Here is an 18,614-nt window from a genome sequence, read left to right as displayed (position 1 = left end):
GGAGAATGAAGGGGACTTCGCCAGTTAGTTTGGAAGAAGCCTGGCTAAAGCCCCACAGCTGACTTACACGGCTTCCCCTTGCGAGGAGCAGGAGTCAGGCTAAGGATCTGCTGACCTCAGGTGGTGCTTGCAGAAGCCTAGTCCCCAACCTTCAGCTGAGGGAGGACTACCCCCCAGGGAAGCCCTCACATAAAGATTTGGCATGTCTCAGAAGCTCATTCGTGTGTGACCCTTTGTGACCCCATGGGCTGTGGCCCACAAGACTCCACTGTCCGGGGAATTCTCCAAGCAAGAACACTGGAGTAGTTTGCCATTTCCTTCTCCAAGATCTGGGATACCTACCAGCAGAAGACCTAGATAGACATTTCTCCAAAGAAGACATACAGATGGCCAACAGGCCACACGAAAAGATGCTCAACATCACCAATAAAAGGAAATGCAAATCGAAACCACCAAGGGGTATTGCGTCACACCAGTCAGAATGGCTATTATTAAAAAGTCTGCAGATAATAAATGCCAGAGAAGCGGTGGGGAAAAACAGAACCTCCTACACTGTTGATGGGAATGTAAATTGATGCAGTTACTATGGAGAACAGTGTGGAGGTTCCTTTAAAAACTGAAAACAGAGTTACCATATGAACCAGCAATCCCATTCCTGGGCGTAAATCCAGAGAAGAATATGATTCAAAAAGATACATGCAGCCCAAAGTTTCATAGCAGCATTATTTAGAATAGCCAGGACTTGGAAGCAATCTAGATGTCCATCAACAGATGAATGGATAAAGAAGACGTGTGAAGTAACTCCCAGCCTAGGCCACGATCACCACCCCATGAGTGACCCTCAGCTGAGGTCAGGGTCTGGAGGTCACAGAGCTGGGCAGGGGGCAGGCTTGAGGGTCCTGAGAGAACAGGAGCCCTGATGCCCACCTGGCATCCTTACCTTCATCCCTAGTATTATATTTGGGAACGTCTTTTTCAAATTTTGCATGCCTTGTGGGTCCCAACCTGCTCATAACTTGGGGATAGTTCTGCCAATGAAATTGCCGGCTGAAAACGTGACACCAGTGTCATGGAGGTGGTTCTAGTGGAAACCAATGCAAGCGATTTTGAAGCTGCAAAAAAAGATTCCACGTGTGAGATTTCAGCAAGATAACCTCAAATGTACTGCTTTGCCCAAAGGCAGAATGAAATTTCTGCTCCTTCACTGTGATATCATTTGGGTGATTATACAATAAATGCCTTTCTAGCTTCATATGGCACATTTTAAGGGGAAAAACAAAAACAATGTGTGCATGTTCAGTCAATAAGTTCTGTCCCACTCTTCGCAACCCCATGGACTGTAGCCTGCCAGGCTCCTCTGTCCATGAGATTCTCCAGGCAAGAATACTGGAGTGGCTTGCCATTTTCTTCTCTAAGGAATCTTACCAACCCAGGGATTGAAACTGCTTCTCCTGCTGGAAGATTCTTTACCTCTGGGCCACCTGGGAAGCCAAAAAATCCAATAGAGATACTTGTAAGAGATTCTTAGATGGGACTTCCCTGGTGGTCCAGTGGTTAAGACTCCATGCTGCCAATGCAGGGGGCACAGCTTTGATCACTGCTCAGGGGAACTCAAGGGCATGGCAACCCACTCCAGTATTCTTGCCTGGAGAATCCCATGGACAGAGAAGTCTGGCGGGCTACAGTCCATGGGGGTCACAAAGAATTGCAACTTAGCACACACACAAAGTTTATCCAGTTTCCTCCTTCTCATTCCCAGTACAGTCATGACCACACACACACACACACACACACACACACACACACACACACACACGGCAAAAGGGACCGGTCATCTGTGCATCCTTAAGGCTGAGATAATTCGAGGGCTTCACAGGAAGAAGGACACTGAAACGGAAGCCTCTGCTTCTTTGGTGTTCCACAGCTACTGCCTCGGATGCTGGGAATTCCTTCACTGGCCACCGGACAAAACTTTTGTTTCAACTGAGTCTATGTGACCCCCCTTCAAAGAACATAGCAGTATTTGACTAGCGGTAGAAATAACAGGAAACGACGGAGGACCACTGTCTGAAAGGTGGTGGAATTTTTACTGCAACGGAGAGATTTCTTCCGGGCACACATAGCATGTTTCTAAAAGTTGGATAGGTTGTCATTCCTTAGCTCTGCACAATTAGACTTGTAGAAAGCCTGCAGGAACTATTGTGTGATTGGCTTTTAAAACAATTTAGTTTCTTACATTTCAGAATAATTTTAGATTGGGACTTACCTGGTGGTCCAGTGGTTCAGACTCTGTGCGTCCACTGCAGCGGGCATGGATTCCCCAGCAGAGGAAGTAAGATCTCCAGGAAAGTAAAATCCCGCATGCCCTGTGGCATGTGGCTGTCTCTTTTTGTAAATAAAGCTTTATTGGTACCATGCCTTATCCATTCACTTACCTTCTGCCAGTGGCTACTCTGGGGCCCCCAGGGCAGTGGTGGGTAACTGCCATAGAGATCATGCAGCTTGCAAAGGCAAAAATATGTACTATCTGGCCTCTTCAGAATAGGCCTTCCCTGGTGGTTCAGCTGGTAAAGAATCTGCCTGCAATGCAGGAGACATGGGTTCGACCCCTGGGTTGGGAAGATGCCCTGGAGAAAGAAAGGCTACCCACCCCAGTATTCTGGCCTGGAGAATTCCATGGACTGTAGAGTCCACAGGGTCGCAAAGAGCCGGACATGATTGAGCAACTTTCACTTTTCTCTTCAGAATAAAGTTTTCTGACCCCTTGATAGACTAAAGTGTTGTCACAAGTTTGAGTGTCCGGGGTTATGGACATGTTTCTCTGTGGATGAGACCCACACCAAGGACATCACGATGAGACCCAAAGACCCGAAGGGAAGAGCCACCATGTTCAAACCATGGGCTCCCTCAGGGGGCGGACAGACCCACACTTTCTCTGTGAGTGCCTTTCGGTCCCTCCGAGATGGAGCTGTTGCTCTGGTCTGGGTATCAGACAGGTTTCTGCCATGTATGTGACCAGCTGCACGTAAATTTGTGTCATCTGCAAACACGAGTTCTCGCCACAAGTCAAGCCCTTGAGGTTGGTGTGGATTTCCTATCACCTGCTCACAGCTGCTTCCCTAAGCAATGTAGCAGTCATTTCGATATCAGAGAGAGTCTGTGGTTAGTGAGCACACTGCCTCTTTTATTAGTTGAGATCTGACTTCAGAGCACATGCCTGCCCAGAAACAGTCATTTCACTTTACTATGTTAGAGTATACTGTGCCTCAGAAAGGAATATAACATTTAAATGAAGGTTGAAATATGTAATATGTGTATATGTGTCAATGGACATGAGTCTAGGTGAACTCTGGGAGTTGGTGATGGACAGGGAGGCCTGGCATGCTGCAGTCCATGGGGTTGCAAAGAGTCAGACATGACTGAGCAACTGAACTGGACTGATAAATGTGTCCATTCTATACATCTCCCTGTGGGACCCTATACCAAGGTCACAGGTGTGGAGCCCTTGGACCAAGGTCACAGGATAAAAATCTCTGGAACTGATCAAGTCCTATAGCAACTGGTGCCCTGAGCCTCCAGATCTAAACTGGCCAGTTTCCTGACCCCATATGAGCTAAAATACCCACTCTGTTATCCACCCGATAGCATCCTAGGGGCTTGCCAGATGGCACTTGAAATAAGGAAACAGCTTGCCAATGCATGAGACATAAGAGACCTAGGTTTGATCCCTGGGTTGGGAAGATCCCCTGGAGGAAGGCATGGCAACTCACTCCAGTGTTTTTGCCTGGAGAATCCCCATGGACAGAGGAGCCTGGCGGGCTACAGCCCATAGGATCTCAAAAAGAGTCGGACATGACTGAAGTGACTTAACACACATAGTATCCTAACCAATCACCTAATGCCACCCTTCGAGTAGGAATTTTCTGTCTTGAGGCTATAAAAATGTGCAGCTAGCCCATCAAAGGGGTCAGCCCTCCCTTGAGCTGGCCCCTGTTCTAAAAGCCTCTCCCAGTCTGATAAACTCTCCTCTCCTCTCATTCTGCCTCATCTCTGGAAACTTTTCCAACCGGTGCATGGACCACAGCACTCCCCCCAACACACACTTCCTTGAAAGTGCGGTGACCTTCAGATGCCATCACATCTGAGACCACCTGCGACCTGCCTCCAAGCCTCTCAAAAGTGGACTTCTTGTTGCTTCGAGACACAAGTCGCAGAGAGTGCTTAGGTCGGTCTGACCCCTTTGCGGACACTCACGTTGACGGGGCAGTGAACCTCCTATTCCCTGCCGGAGCTTACAGAGTGATCTGCCTGGATTGAAGTCTCAGCTCTACGACCTCTGTGAGCTTGGACATGTCACACGTCTTCTGCTGCCTTGGACAGAAATTGGAGATAGAAAGATGAGCCAGGAGGGTGGGGGTGCCGGTTAAGCCAGACTTGAAGTTGTCCAGTGCAGCCAACTCACGGAAGGCACCCGGATAAGGTTACTCAAGTTAGCTTGGGTTCCTTCTTTGTCTCTGGACACAAACTCCACCCTCTCCTTTCCAGCCTGGGCTCATCTCTTTGCAGGCTGAGACATGGACTTCAAGCCAGTCTGATGGCGGCAGCACTGCATGTTCTGCTGACTGCTCTCTTAGGCACTATTTCTCAAGCCATCCATTTCTGCTGTTTCTTCAGAGCAAAGGCTGGGATTCCTTCAGGAAGCCAAGTCAGGTGAGGTTAATTCCCCACAAAAACCACAGGCCGGACTCTTTGATTTCTAAGTCTCAGTCACTTAGTTGTAGTCTGATTCTTTGTGACTGCATGGCCTGTAGCCTGCCAGGCTCCTCTGTCCACGCAATTCTCCAGGCAAGAATCCTGGAATGGCTAGCCGCTATTCCCTTTTCAGGGGATCTTCCCAACCTCTGATGGAACCCTGGTCTCCCTCACTGCAGGCAGATTGTTTACTGAGCCACTAAGCCCCAGGTTCAAAACCTATCCATTGTGTGCAATATTTGAAGAGCTACTGAATTCCCCCCGAGGTGGGGGGTAGGGGGACAGAAAAGGGGTTGAATGCCAAGATGTAACTCACCACAATACTTTTTTTTTTTTATTCTCTTAAAGCTCTGTAGGCAACCTTGAGCATTTTTTCCATTCTGGAGGACACTGGGCAGAAACAGACTGAAATGCAGTGAGGCTGTTGCACGGATCCGCCCCCAGAACCTTTGGCATCAGGGCAAATGAACAGACGCGGCATTTTCATCTTCTAAGGCACGTTCCACACACGATCTTCCAAAAGAATGTTCTGCTTTCCAGGAGCCAAGGAAGTAGAAGATCAACTGTTCCAAACAGGTACTGAGATCTCCACTCTCTGAAGGAATCAGGGTGTGGTGAGTAGTCCTACGATGGTTTGTCCTGTGTTTACAAGCAAGTGCATACTCTCCAAGGGTGGTTAAGATCTCCACAGCGTCAGTGTGTGTTCTGACTTCTATCAAAGCAGCTGCCCCCTGCTTCCAGACAAGCCAGCGTGGATCTTTCTGAAGCGGCAGCGTCTGCAGCTCCTGGTTAGAGGCTCTGCTTCCATCTTGCAGTGACCTCCCCTCTGCCTTCTGCCCCAACAGAAGCCCAGTCCTGTGGTTTTCCAGGAGGAAGGCTGAGGAGCTGAGGCCAAACTCTGTCTGTCTTAAAACTGCAAAGCTGGTGGTGGAAATGGAGATGAACCTCTGGCATGGGAGAAGGTGGAGGAAAAGCATAGGGACGCCTTACCTCTGGTTGGAAAAATTCTGAGACGGCATGTTTACTGCTGGGAGGAGGTCAAAGACTGTCTGCTCCTGGCTGCAAATGGGCCTGTTAAATTTCCTGATGATAAGTATGATGGAGGTGGTGTTTTTCTTTTTTTCAAGTTTTGGTTAGTAAAGAATCTGCCTGCAATGCAGGAGACATGGGTTTGATCCCTGGGTTGGGAAGATTCCCTGGAGAAGGGAAAGGCTACCCACTCCAGTATTTTGGCCTGGAGAACTCTATGGGTTATATAGTCCATGGGGTCGCAAAGAGTCGGACAGGACTGAGCAACTTTCACTTTCACTTTTGGTAAAGCCTTAACTTAGATGGGGCTCTTATTTTTTAAGCTTTAAGAATTGTTGTTGGTTTGTTTTTTTTAAAGCTCACTCAGTATATTACTAATAGTACTAATATCATTTTGAAACTTACGCTATATATAGAATTCAGCATGATTTTCAATGTGTAATGCAATTCCTCTAAAAATGAAAGCAGTTGGGCTTTCCTGGTGGCTCACACGGTAAATAATCCACCTGCAGTGAAGGAGACCTGGGTTCAATCCCTGGGTCCGGAAGATCCCATGGAGGAGGGCATGGCAACCCACTCCAGTATTTTTGTCTGGAGAATCCCATGGACAGAGGAACCTGGAGGGCTACAGTCCACGGGGGTCACAAAGACTCGAACACGAATGAGCGACTAACACACTTTAAGAAAATCTGGATAAACTTGAACATTTTTTTTTCCTAAACAGAGTTACTCTTGAAAGCTAATATACAATGTGAAAAATCTAACCCTACATTATTGAGATGACTAAAAATGGAGCGGACCTGAAGGTACAAAACTTGTGTGTGTGTGTGTGTGTGTGTGTGTCCAGTTTGGCAAAAGAGTTTCCCCTTTCTTCAAAGGTTTGTTGATTTCAAGCGAAAGTCCTAGCTCTGTGGGGTGATTTCCGTGGTGGAGAGTGCCCATAGAAAAGCAGTATTTTCAGGCTAATCACCACAGGGTCACTGTTTATGAACTGGACACGGATCAAAATGAAGGATGTCAGAGACTCAGACTGGTCAGACCTGGCCAGAGTGCGTGCTTTCTGGGGGAGATGGGTTAAGATGAGACAGCAGTGTTGGGGGCTCTGGGTTCTGGAGAATTAACCGCCCCCCACCCTGGGAAGGCCTGCTGACCCGCAAGAAAGCGAACTTCCCCGACCCTGAGCTCTCCGCCCCCCACCCCTCCTCCTCGCTACCAATCATCACCCTCGTGAGGCCTCGTGGCGTTCCGCGCTGCCCTCAAGGAGCCTGGCGCCCTTTCTGCCAGCGAGGGGCGGGGATCGGGCGGGGTTCGCGGGGAGGCCCAGGGCACAGGACGCCCCCTCCCCGCGGACCCCGCGCCCAGCACAGGACCCAGGCTGGCCGGCAGACCCGAGTCGCGCGCGTCCCCAGCATGACCCATGGCCTCCCCGCGCCTCGGCACCTTCTGCTGCCCCACGCGGGACGCCGCCACGCAGCTCGCGCTGGGCTTCCAGCCGCGGGCCTTCCACGCGCTGTGCCTGGGCAGCGGCGCGCTCCGCCTGGCGCTCGGCCTCCTGCTGCTGCGGCCCGGGCGCCGGCCCGCCCGCCCCGGGGTCGCCTTGGCCCCCGCCGCGGACCTCGGCCCGCGGCCCCGCCTCCGTGCGCATCGTGCGCGCCGCCACCGCTTGCGACCTGCTCGGCTGCCTGGGTGAGCGCGCGACTCGCGCGGGCGGGGGGAGGGGGGGACCCGTCGGTGTGCGAGTGAGGGCGCCCGGCCCGCGGGTGGGGACCCCTTCTTGGGAGGTGAGGGCGCACGGCTGCGGACCCTTCCGTGCGTGGTTCAGGGTCCGCGCGTACTGCGCGGGTGGAGACCCCTCCGCGCTCAGTTGAGCGCGCGCGGCCCGCGAGTAGGGCTCCTTCTGTAGCTGAGGATGTTGGGCCCCCAAGTAGGGACGGGTCTGTGCGTTTTTTCAGGGCGCGCCTAGGTGCGCAGTTGAGAGCCCGCGGCCCACGGGTGGCCCTCCGTGGGAGGTTGACGGGGTGCGGCCCGCCAGTGGGGACCCCTTCGTGGGAGTTGGGGGCGCACGGCCCGTCGTAAGTGGGCACCACTGCGTGCGCGGTTGAGGGCACACGGCTCAAAGGTGGCGACCCCTCCGTGCACAGTTGAGCACACGGAGCCCGCGAGTAGGGCTCCCTCAGTTTGTGGGTGAGGACGCCCGGCCCCCAAGTACAGACCCGTCTGTGCGTTTTTTCAGGGCGGGCCTATGCGCGCGGTTGAGGACCCCGCGGCCCCGCGGGTGGGCCGCCGTGCGAGGTTGACGGGGTGCGTCCCGCCAGTGGTGACTCCTTCGTGGGAGTTGAGGGCGCACGCCCGTCGTAGGTGGGGACCACTGCGTGCGCGGTTGAGGACACTCAACTCAACGGTGGGGAGCCCTTCGTGTGAGGCTGAGGACGCCAGGCCCGCAAGTAGGGACCCGTCTGTGCGTTTTCTAGGGCGCACGCACCACGGGTGCGGACCCCTCCGTGCCCAGTTGAGGGCCCGCGGCCCGAGAGTGGGGATCTTTCCGTGTGTGCTTGAAGGCGCGCTGCCCGCTAGTGCGGACCCCTCCATGAGTGGGTGAAGGCACACGGCCCGGGGTGGGAACCCCTTCATGCCCATTTGAAGGCCCATGGCCCGCAAGTGGGGACCTCTCTGTTGAGAGCGCGTGGCCCGCGAGTGGGGACGCCCTTCGTGGGAGTTGAAGGCGCACAGTCCTGTTGGTGAGGACCACTCCGTGCGCGGTTGAGGGCAGACGGCCTGCCGGTGGGGTCCCCTCTGTGTGTGGGTGAGGACACCAGGCCCATGAGTAGGGACCCATCTGCGCGTTCTCCAGGAGTCAAGTACCACGGGTCGGGAACCCTCCGTGCCCAGTTGAGGGCCAATGGCCGGAGAGTGGAGTCCCCTCCGCGTGCGGTTGAAGGTGCACGGCCCGCAGGTGGGGACCACTGCGTGCGCGGTTGAAGGCACCAGTCCGCGGGTGGGAAGCCCTCCGTGCCCAGCTGAGGGCCCATGGCCTGCGAGTAGGAACCACTGCGTGAGTGGTTGAGGGCACACATCTTTGTGGTGGCGACCACTGCGTGCGCGGATGAAGACACACGGCCTGCGAGTGGGGACCTCTCTGTGCCCAGTTGAGAGCTCGTGGCCCACGTGTGGGGACGCCCTTCATGGGAGTTGAGGGCGCACAGCCTTGTGGTGAGGACAACTCCGTGCGCGGTTGAGGGCGCAGAGCCCACAGGTGGGGAACCCTTGGAATGCAGTTGAGGGCACGCGTACAGCCTTAAGGACCCATCCGTGTGCGGTTGAAGGTTTGTGGCCCGCGAGTTGGAATCCCTCTGTGTGTGTTCGAGGGTGCACGGCCCGCGGGTGGGAACCACTGCGTGAGCGTTTGGGGGCGCAAAGCCTTGTGGTGGGGACCACTGCATGCACGGTTGAAGGCACACGGTCCGTGGGTGGGAACCCCTCCATGCCCAGTTGAGGGTGTGGGGCCGCGAGTGGGGACCCTCTTCTTGGGAGTTGAGGGAACACAGCCCTCGACAGGGGAACCCTTCATGTGGAGGGAAGGACACCCGTCCCGGGAGTGGTGAGCATGGTTCAGGGTGTGCGTACCGCAGATGGGGACCACTCCATGCGCGGTTGACTGTGCCTGGTCTCCGGGACTGGAGACCCCTCCATATGCGGGTGAGGAAGCCAGGCCCGCAAGTGAGGGACCCGTCTGTGAGTGGTTGAGGGCGCCCGGCAGGCGGGTGGGGTCCCCTCCGTGCAAGGATGAGGGCACCCTGCCCATGGCTATGGACCCATCTGTGCACGGTTGAAGGTGTGCGGCCTGCGAGTGGGGAGCCCTGTGTACGAGTGGGGGTGCCCAGCCGGCGGGTGGTACATGTTTCAGCGCAAGCGGCCGTAAGTGGGGACCCCTCCGTGTGCAAATGGGACCCCCGCACCCCCCCCCCCCCCCCCCCCCCCCGGGAGTGGGTACCGGATGTGCGTGGTTGAGAGCGCCTGGCCCACGGGTGGGAGGACTGATCCAGAGAGGGCTTCCCAGGGACACAATGGTAGGAGGAGTAGAATCTGCAATACAATATGGGTAAAAGTTGCTTCCGGGGACTTCTTTTTTATTCTTTTTCTTTTCTTTTTTTTTAACACTTTGATGTATTTGTTACTGCTCTTGTTAGGGAAACTTTAGGCAGTGCTGTGAAGGAGAAACCAGAAAATACAATGGTTCCATGATCGCTACACCAGTGGGAGACTAATAGTTAATACTATCAGGCCTGAGCGCACACACATGCAGTTGTTTCCAAACCAATTTAGCAGGATCAGGAAGAAAACTCCATATATATGATAAAATTTTTATTTCCTTTTTTGTCTATGTATCCATCTGAGTTTTGGTTTTCTATCACAGGTGTGCAAACTTGTAGTCTCTAGGCTAAATCCAGCCTGCGTTTCTATGTACGGGCCATGGGTGAAGAACGTTTTTACATTTTAAAGTGTGTTTTGAAAATCTACAGGGGCTTCCCTGGTGGCTCAGATGGTAAAATGTCTGCCTGCAAGGTGGGAGGCCCGGGTTCGATCCCTGGTCAGGGAACAAGATCTCACATTGCCGCAACTAAGACCTGGCCCAGCCAAGTAAATAAATGCTTTTAAGAAAATCTACAGAACAACAGTATTTCTGACATGTAAGCATCCCGTGAAATGTGAATGTCAGCATCCACAAGTGGAGTCTGATGGGGACACAGCCATGCCCTGCACTTGTATCCTGTCGAGGCCACATCTTCCGCCCACCCGATCCCCCACAGGGCAGAAGTGAGTGTTGTATAGACAAAGTGTGGGCCATAGAGCCTAAAATGTTTTCTCTCTGATCCATTACAGAAACTTTGCTGACCCCTGCTTTCAACCCTAGCATGGCATGTTTTACGAACTCTAAGCTCGATACTGCTGACCTTTTAAACTTTTTATTTGGGACTTTATTACATATATGCAAAAGTAGAGAGACTGTATAATGAACCCCCTGTTCTCATCACCTAGCTTCCTCTATACCTCATCCCTGTACCCCACTCTCCACTGAATTAATTTGAAGCAGATCCCAGAATTTATATCGTTTCATCCACGCAAATCTCAGTATGTAACTGTAGAAGATTTCAACATATATAATTATATACATAATTATAATATATAACTTATGTCTCTTGTAACATACTGTATACTACATGTGTGTCTATGTTAGTCACTCGCTCATGTCTGACTCTTTGTAGCCCCATGGACTGTAGCCCACCAGGCTCCTCTGTCCATGGGATTCTCCAGGCAAGAATACTGGAGTGGGTTGCCATTCCCTTCTCCAGGGGACCTTCCCAATCTAGGGATCAAACCCGGGTCTCCCACATTGCAGGCAGATTCTTTACTGAGCCACCAGGGAAGCCATATACTGTGTAATATGTTACAATATTATTATATATTACAATATATAATATATTTACTATGTCATATTAGTGAAGTGAAATCACTCAGTTGTGTCCGACTCTTTGTGACCCCATGGACTGTAGCCCACCAGGCTCCTCTGTCCATGGGATTCTCCAGGCAAGAATACTGGAGTGGGTTGCCATTCCCTTCTCCAGGGGACCTTCCCAATCTAGGGATCAAACCCGGGTCTCCCACATTGCAGGCAGATTCTTTACTGAGCCACCAGGGAAGCCATATACTGTGTAGTATGTTACAATATTATTATATATTACAATATATAATATATTTACTATGTTATATTAGTGAAGTGAAATCACTCAGTTGTGTCTGACTCTTTGTGACCCCATGGACTGTAGCCCACCAGGCTCCTCTGTCCATGAGATTTTGCAGGCGATGATACTGCATTGGGTTGCCATTTCCTTCTCCAGGGGATCTTCCTGACTCAGGGATCGAACCTGGGTCTCCCGCATTGCAAGCAGACACTTTACCCTCTGAGCCATCAGGGAAGCCCAATATGTTATATTAAGTATAATATAGTATCATAATATGTAATTATATATATATATATATATATATATATCACACTGATATCATTACTCTCTAAAAAATAAGGAAAACCGATTCCTTCATATCACCGCTACATGTTCAGGCATGTCATACATGCCAGTTTTCGGTTAGTTAGTTCAAATCAGGATCCAAAGAGCGTCTGTGTTCTGTGAGCGCTGACAGGTGCTGGCCATGTTGGAATCATCTGCTCTTGAAGGAGAGGCCTTGATGGTATTTGAGTGCCTTCCACCTCTGTGTCCTGAGGGTGTAAGAGCAGCTTCTAGCCACCTGGACCAGATATCTGGTGGATGTGTCCCAGGGCCTGGCTCTCCTGCTCCTCTTGCTGTTTTGTGCTTGGAGATGCTCAAGAATCTGGACTCCAGACACGTGCTATTGAACCTCTTAGTCACTTTTTCAGATTGGAGTAAGACAGGAAGGAATACTTCCCTTTCTGTTAGCGACCAAGCGAATGTGGTACCGGATAATTAAATTAAAAAAAAAAAAAAATCGGTGTTCTCCCTGATTCTGCTGAAGCATTTAGGGGAAGCATCTTAATAGTTTCAGAAACTTGAATATCTGGAAATAGAGTTGCAGCCAAACATCTTCTGGGGGTCAGGAAATAAGATTGGTACATCCTTTGGCCTTTTGAAGGAAGGTACATGGCACTGTGGGCAAATGAGCAGAAGCAGGAGTCAGGGCAAGGCAGGAGGTGTCTGGACCTCCCTCCTGAAAAATAACAAGCACAGATGCCAAGGCGTCCCTGGTGGTCCAGTGGAAAAGGACCCACCTGCCAATGCAGGGGACGCGGGTTCGATCCCTTGTCCGGGAGGATCCTGCATACTGCAGAGTCTCTGTGAGCCACAATTACTGAGCCTCCGCTGTAGAAACGGAGGTCCACAACTTCTGAAGCCCACGACCCATCTAGAGTCTGCACTCCACAACAAGAGACACCACGGCGATGAGAAGTCCATAGTGAAGAGTAGCCCCCACTCTCTGAAACTAGGGAAAGCCTGCAAAGACCAGTGCAGCCAAAATAAAGACAGAAAGAAATACAGATGCGTGTCTCATGGGGTGTTTTTTTTACCCAGTATTTTTTAAAATCTTCTTTTTTTCCCCTAGACAAATTGCACAGCTTGTGGGATCCCGATTCCCTGACCAGGGATTGAACCTGGGCCATGGCAGTGAAACCACAGAATCCTAACCACTAGACCACCAGGGAACTCCTGCCCCAGCTTTACTGAGACTTCATGGACACACAGCACCAGGAAACATTTATGTATCCAGCACAAAGACTCACATTTACCAAAAATGTTTCCTAAACACCCGTTACCTCATATACATGCAAAAAAATAATAATAAGATGTTTATTGAGCTCAAAGCAGAACTCTCTAGTGAAAACAACAAAGCACTATTTGGAAGAAAACATTATTTATGTTATTTGCGCTGAAGAATGAGAAGTGACATCTTTAGAATTTTAGCGTCCATAATTCCCTTTGGTGGCGTAGGACACAGTGTATATTTGGTTGCCTATTTTGAAGTATATGTGTTGTATGCCAACTATACACATTATGCTAGTAGTATACAAGTCTGTACTGTTCATCTCCCCTTGAGCATTTTGTGTTATGCAGTGTACACTCAAACAGATGTTATTGCAAACCTAACAACCCTAATATACACCTTGAGTGTGGATACTGATTAGAGGCGAATTAGGTATCTGAATCTAAAAGCAAGGAAAACTCACAAATAATAAATGTCAGAAGTAGATTATCAAGAGCTACCTTGTGAAAATCTTCATTTTTTTTTTTTTAAAGAATGGAGGAACTCTCTTTCACAACTTCAGAATAAGCTTTTTTGGGACTTCCCTAGGGGTCCGGTGGTTGAGACTCCGCCTTGCAATGCAGGGCACATGGGTTCGATCCCTGGTCTGGGAAGATCCCACGTGCGGTGGAGTGACTAAGCCCATGCACCACAACTAGTGAGGCCGCGAGCCATGACTACTGAGCCCAGGCGATGAAACTACTGGAGCCCAGGTACCCTGGAGCTGGTTCTCTGCAACAAGGAAGCCACAGAGACGAGAAGCCCAAGGGTAGCAGCCCTTGCTCGCTGCACCTAGAGAAAGTCCTGTTAGCGGCAACAAAGACCAATCAATAAAATAAATCAATCCATAGTTTTTTTAAAAATTAAAAAAGAAAGAATGTGCTTTTTTTCAGTCATTCCTTTTTTTTTTTTTTTTTTAACATGATGACTAGTTAAGCTGGACACTAAAAATATAGGCAAGAAACACACACTGTTATTCACACCGTCGCCTCTTAGAGGCAAATAAACGAACAAGCAAAATAAGGGACATGACTGTAGCTGATGTCAGTGAAAGTGGAAATCAAAGTGCCTGCAATTGCTCCGCAACCATAATCCTTATCGTCTGAGTCTGTTGTTTTTTTTTTCTCTCAGTCTCTCCTGCACCCACCAACATGTGTATCTTTCCTCTCTGCCTCCCTCATGTCTTTGTCTCTCCCTTCCTATCTTCTATCCATCCATCCTCTCATCTGTCCATGCATCCATTTGTACATCCACCATTTTTACAGTCACCAGGTCCCCTTTAGGTATGAATCAGGAGCAGATACAAAGAAAGCATTATCACCTGGTTGTCCCTTAGGTATCGTGGTCTGGTCTGCGGTGTGGTTAGGGTTTCCGAGTTTCGTGGACGACATCTCCACCATGAACAGGACAGACGTGTGGCCAGCTGTCTTCTGCATGGGGAGTGCAGTAAGTGTGGCTCCCCTGGTCCCCCTCCCCACCCCTTCACTCCCCTCTGTTACACTGAGTCCTTGAAGTGTGGTCCTGACCCTTCCACCAACCCAGTGCAGTTTTTAGAAAAGCTCAGAGACCCCACCCTTACCCCACTGACTAGGAACCCTGTGTTGGGGGAACTGTTTGTGATTTAACAAACCCTCCAGGGGTCTCTGGAGGTTCCCAGGTGGCTCACAGGTGAAGAACCTGCCTGCTAATGCAGGAGATGTGAGTTTGATCCCTGGGTCAGGAAGATCGCCTGGAGGAGGAAATGGCAACCTACTCCAGTATTCTTGCCTGCAAAATCCCATGGACAGAAGAGCCTGGTGGGCTACAGTCCATGGGGTCACAAAGAGTCAGACACGACTCAGAGACTACACAACCACCAGTGGCCTCTGAGCCTCACTCCAGTTTGAGAACCACTGCACTAATATTTTCCTTCCCCCATCCTTAAACACACGTTTAATCCTTACCTAAGATTTAGCCACAGTTAAAACAAACTGGTTAGTAAAAAAAAAAAAAAAAAAAAAAAAAAAAGGAAGGAAAAGAAAAAAGAAAGTTATTGATTTATTGCAGGTATGTACTTATCAAAACTGTATCTAAGTACATCTATTCGTGGGCTTCCCAGGTGATGCTAGTGGTAAAAGAACTCGCCTGCCAATGCAGGAGACATAAGAGACGTGGGTTCAGTTCCTGGGTCGGGAAGATCCCCTGGAGGAGGGAATGGCCACCCACTCCAGTATTTTTTTCCTGGAGGATCTCCATGGACAGAGGAGTCTGGCGGGCTACAGTCCACGGGGTCGCAAAGAGTCGGCCACCGTTGAAGGGACTTAGCATTACAGCACGTCCCTGCCTTCCTTCTCCTGGGAAGGTCCATCCTGCGCATCCTCTTTCATCCTCAGGAGAAGGGCTTCTGGTTCAAAGTGCCAGGCCAGGCCTTTCATCTCTGAGCCCTTCATCTCTCTGCCTATATGCGTGAGCACCAGGCGGGGCTCGCTGGACCAGTCCAAATGAGCAGACGGGGGAACCAAGGTACCCACCTGTCCCCAGGCCACATCCCAGTCTGGGCTTCCAAGAGTTGCCACGTGTCTGCGGAGGGCTTTCCTGGGACCTCCCCCCCGCCATGACGTCAGGGGCGGGGCGGGGCCACCTGCAGCCCGCACCCAGGGGCTGGGATGACGTCAGGGGTGGGGCGGGGCCACCTGCAGCCCGCAGCCAGGGGCTGGGATGCCCCGCTTGTAATGACAGCTCTGGATCCAGCTACTGTACAGCGCTTGCTTCTGGTGGTTGTTCTGCTATGCGGTGGACGTCTACCTGGTGATCCGGAGGTCGGCGGGACAGAGGTATTCAGAGCGAGCAGCCGGGTTCTTTTGCCCTAGCTCGTTGCCCAAAGGGAACATTGGAGAGGCCACGAGCACTCTTATTTCTGTAGGGTAGACATGGAAAGTGAAAGAGGAGAGCGAAGAAGTTGGCTTAAAGCTCAACATTCAGAAAACTGAGATCATGGCATCCAGTCCCATCACTTCCTGGCAAATGGATGGAGAAACAGTGGAAACAGTGGCAGACTTTATTTTGGAGGAGGGGGGGGCTCCAAAATCACTGATGGTGACTGCAGCCATGAAATTAAAAGACGCTTACTTCTAGGGAGAAAAGTTATGACCAACCTAGACAGCATATTAAAAAGCAGAGACTTACTTTGCCAACAAAGGTCTGTCTAGTCAAGGCTATGGTTTTTCCAGAAGTCATATATGGATGTGAGAGTTGGACTGTAAAGAAAGCTGAGCCCCAAAGAACTGATGTTTTTGAACTGTGGTGTTGGAGAAGACTCTTGAGAGTCCCTTGGACTGCAAGGACATCCAACCAGTCCATCCTAAAGGAAATCAGTCCTGAATATTCATTGGAAGGACTGATGTTGAAGCTGAAACTCCAATCCTTTGGCCACCTGATGTGAAGAATTGACTCATTGGAAAAGCCCCTAATGCTGGGAAAGTTTGAAGGCAGGAGGAGAAGGGGACAGAGGATGAGATGGTTGGATGGCATCACTGACTCAATGGACATGAGTTTGTGTAAACTCTGTGAGTTGGTGATGGACACGGAGGTCTGGCGTGCTGCAGTCCACGGGACTGCAGAGTTGGACACGACTGAGTGACTGAACTGAACTGAACTGAGATGCAGTCCATCAGAAACTCCCAGCAGGCACTCCACCAAGAGACATCTAATGCCAGCTTGTTTTTAAATAAAAAGCGGCAGGCACAATCAAAACAGTAAGGTATTCTTGCTGTGCACCTCAAATGTCTGTCCCTCCTGTCAATCTTGAAAGGCTTCACTTCAGTTCACTTCAGTTGCTCAGTCATGTCTGACTCTTTGCGACCCCGTGGACTGCAGCATGCCAGGCCTCCTTGTCCATCACCAACTCCCAGAGTTGTACTCAGACTCATGTTCATTGAGTCAGTGATGCCATTCAACCGTCTCATCCTCTGTCATCCCCTTCTCCTCCCACCTTCAATCTTTCTCAGCATCAGGGTCTTTTCCAATGAGTCAGTTCTTCGCATCAGGTGGTCAAAGAATTGGAGTTTCAGTTTCAGCATCAGTCCTTCCAATGAATATTCAGGACTGATTTCTGTTAGGATGGACTTGTTGAATCTCCTTGGAGTCCAAGGGACTCAAGAGTCTTCTCCAACACCACAGTTTGAAGGAATCAATTCTTTCGTGCTCAGCTTTATTTATGGTCCAATTTTCACATCCACACATGACTACTGGAAAGACCATAGCTTTGACTAGAGGGACCGTGAATGCCTTAGGTTAAGGGAAACAGATGAGACTCAGAAGGCCACGTTATTTATGCTTCCACTTGGATGAAATGTCCAGAATAGGCGAATCCATAGAGACAGACGTGGGTGAGTGGTTGCCTGGGGCTGGAGGTGCAGGCATGATGGGGAGAGACCCCCAAACGGGTCTGGGTGTCCCTTTAGGGGGATGAACATGTTTCAAAACTGGCTTGAGGTGGGGCTTGCATGGCACTGTGGATGTCCTAAATGCCGCTGAGTTGTTCACTTTAGAATGGTGAGTTTGATGTCACGTGACTTTCACTACTCGGCGCTAATGGGTGAAGCAGCCATAGACAATACATACACAAGTGGGCATGGCTGTGTGCCAATAAAACTTTATTGACAAAAGCAGGCAGAGGTCCGGATCTGTACTGAGGGCCATGTTTAAACAAACAAACAAACAAAGCCACCCTCTGAGGCACAATCAGGGGGCTGTTTGCCCAGAGTCTGCTCTGCATGTGTTTTCCCTCTGTTGGCGGAGTGCGGGGCTGGGCAGGTGCTGGACCTGAGGTTCTGGACCTGTATTCTCCCTTTCCCAGTACCATCCTGCTGTACCACCTGATGGCCTGGGGCCTGGCTGCCCTGCTGAGCATGGAGGGAGCCCTGATGCTGTACTATCCTTCCATGACCAGGTAAGCCGGGGCTCCCCCAACGCCCGACCCCCTTGGGGCATCCTCCTGCAGGACATGCCTGGATGCCGACCCCGCGTGGGTGGGCGGGCCATTGTCCAGGATCCGTGCAGCCGCGAGCACATAACTGGCTCCTTGAGTCGGTCAGGGTCCCCCGCTCCTGCCCGTCACGTGTGTGTTGGTTTGGTGCTGTGCCCAGTGTGGATACACAGCTTGAGGTGGGGCTTGCATGGCACCGTGGATGTCCTAAATGCCTCTGAGTCGTCCACTTTACAATGGTGAGTTCGATGTTACATGACTTTCACTACTCAGCGCTAATGGGTAAAGCAGCCATAGACAATACATACAGCAAGTGGGCATGGCTGTGTGCCAATAAAACTTTATTGACAAAAAGCAGGCGAAGGGCCGGATCTGTACTGAGGGTCGTGTTTAAGCAGACAAACAAAAAAACAACCTCAGAGGCACAATCAGAGCTGGGGGTGCATCTCTTCTCTCTACACGCCTGTGATGGGCATGGCTTTCCCCTACCTGCTCCTTTTTCTTTTTATCCTTCAAACCAGCTTCCTCTGGGCAC

The 18,614-nt window shown here is 50.9% G+C and overlaps 1 protein-coding gene across 1 annotated transcript in view; it reads left to right on the top strand.

Annotated features, from left to right (window-relative positions):
- Positions 1-7,198: 7,198 nt before the first annotated feature.
- The window catches only part of LOC133052985 (G-protein coupled receptor 143-like), a 34,596-nt gene continuing 23,180 nt past the window's right edge, over positions 7,199-18,614 (top strand). The window contains 5 exon segments of the mRNA XM_061137739.1: positions 7,199-7,411; positions 7,413-7,467; positions 14,450-14,559; positions 15,832-15,926; positions 17,951-18,043. Of these exon segments, the coding sequence (XP_060993722.1) occupies positions 7,199-7,411; positions 7,413-7,467; positions 14,450-14,559; positions 15,832-15,926; positions 17,951-18,043 (566 nt within the window).

The sequence above is a fragment of the Dama dama genome, chromosome X (assembly GCF_033118175.1).
Source record: "Dama dama isolate Ldn47 chromosome X, ASM3311817v1, whole genome shotgun sequence".
NCBI lineage: Eukaryota > Metazoa > Chordata > Mammalia > Artiodactyla > Cervidae > Dama > Dama dama.
This window is presented reverse-complemented; position numbering and strand designations above follow the sequence as displayed.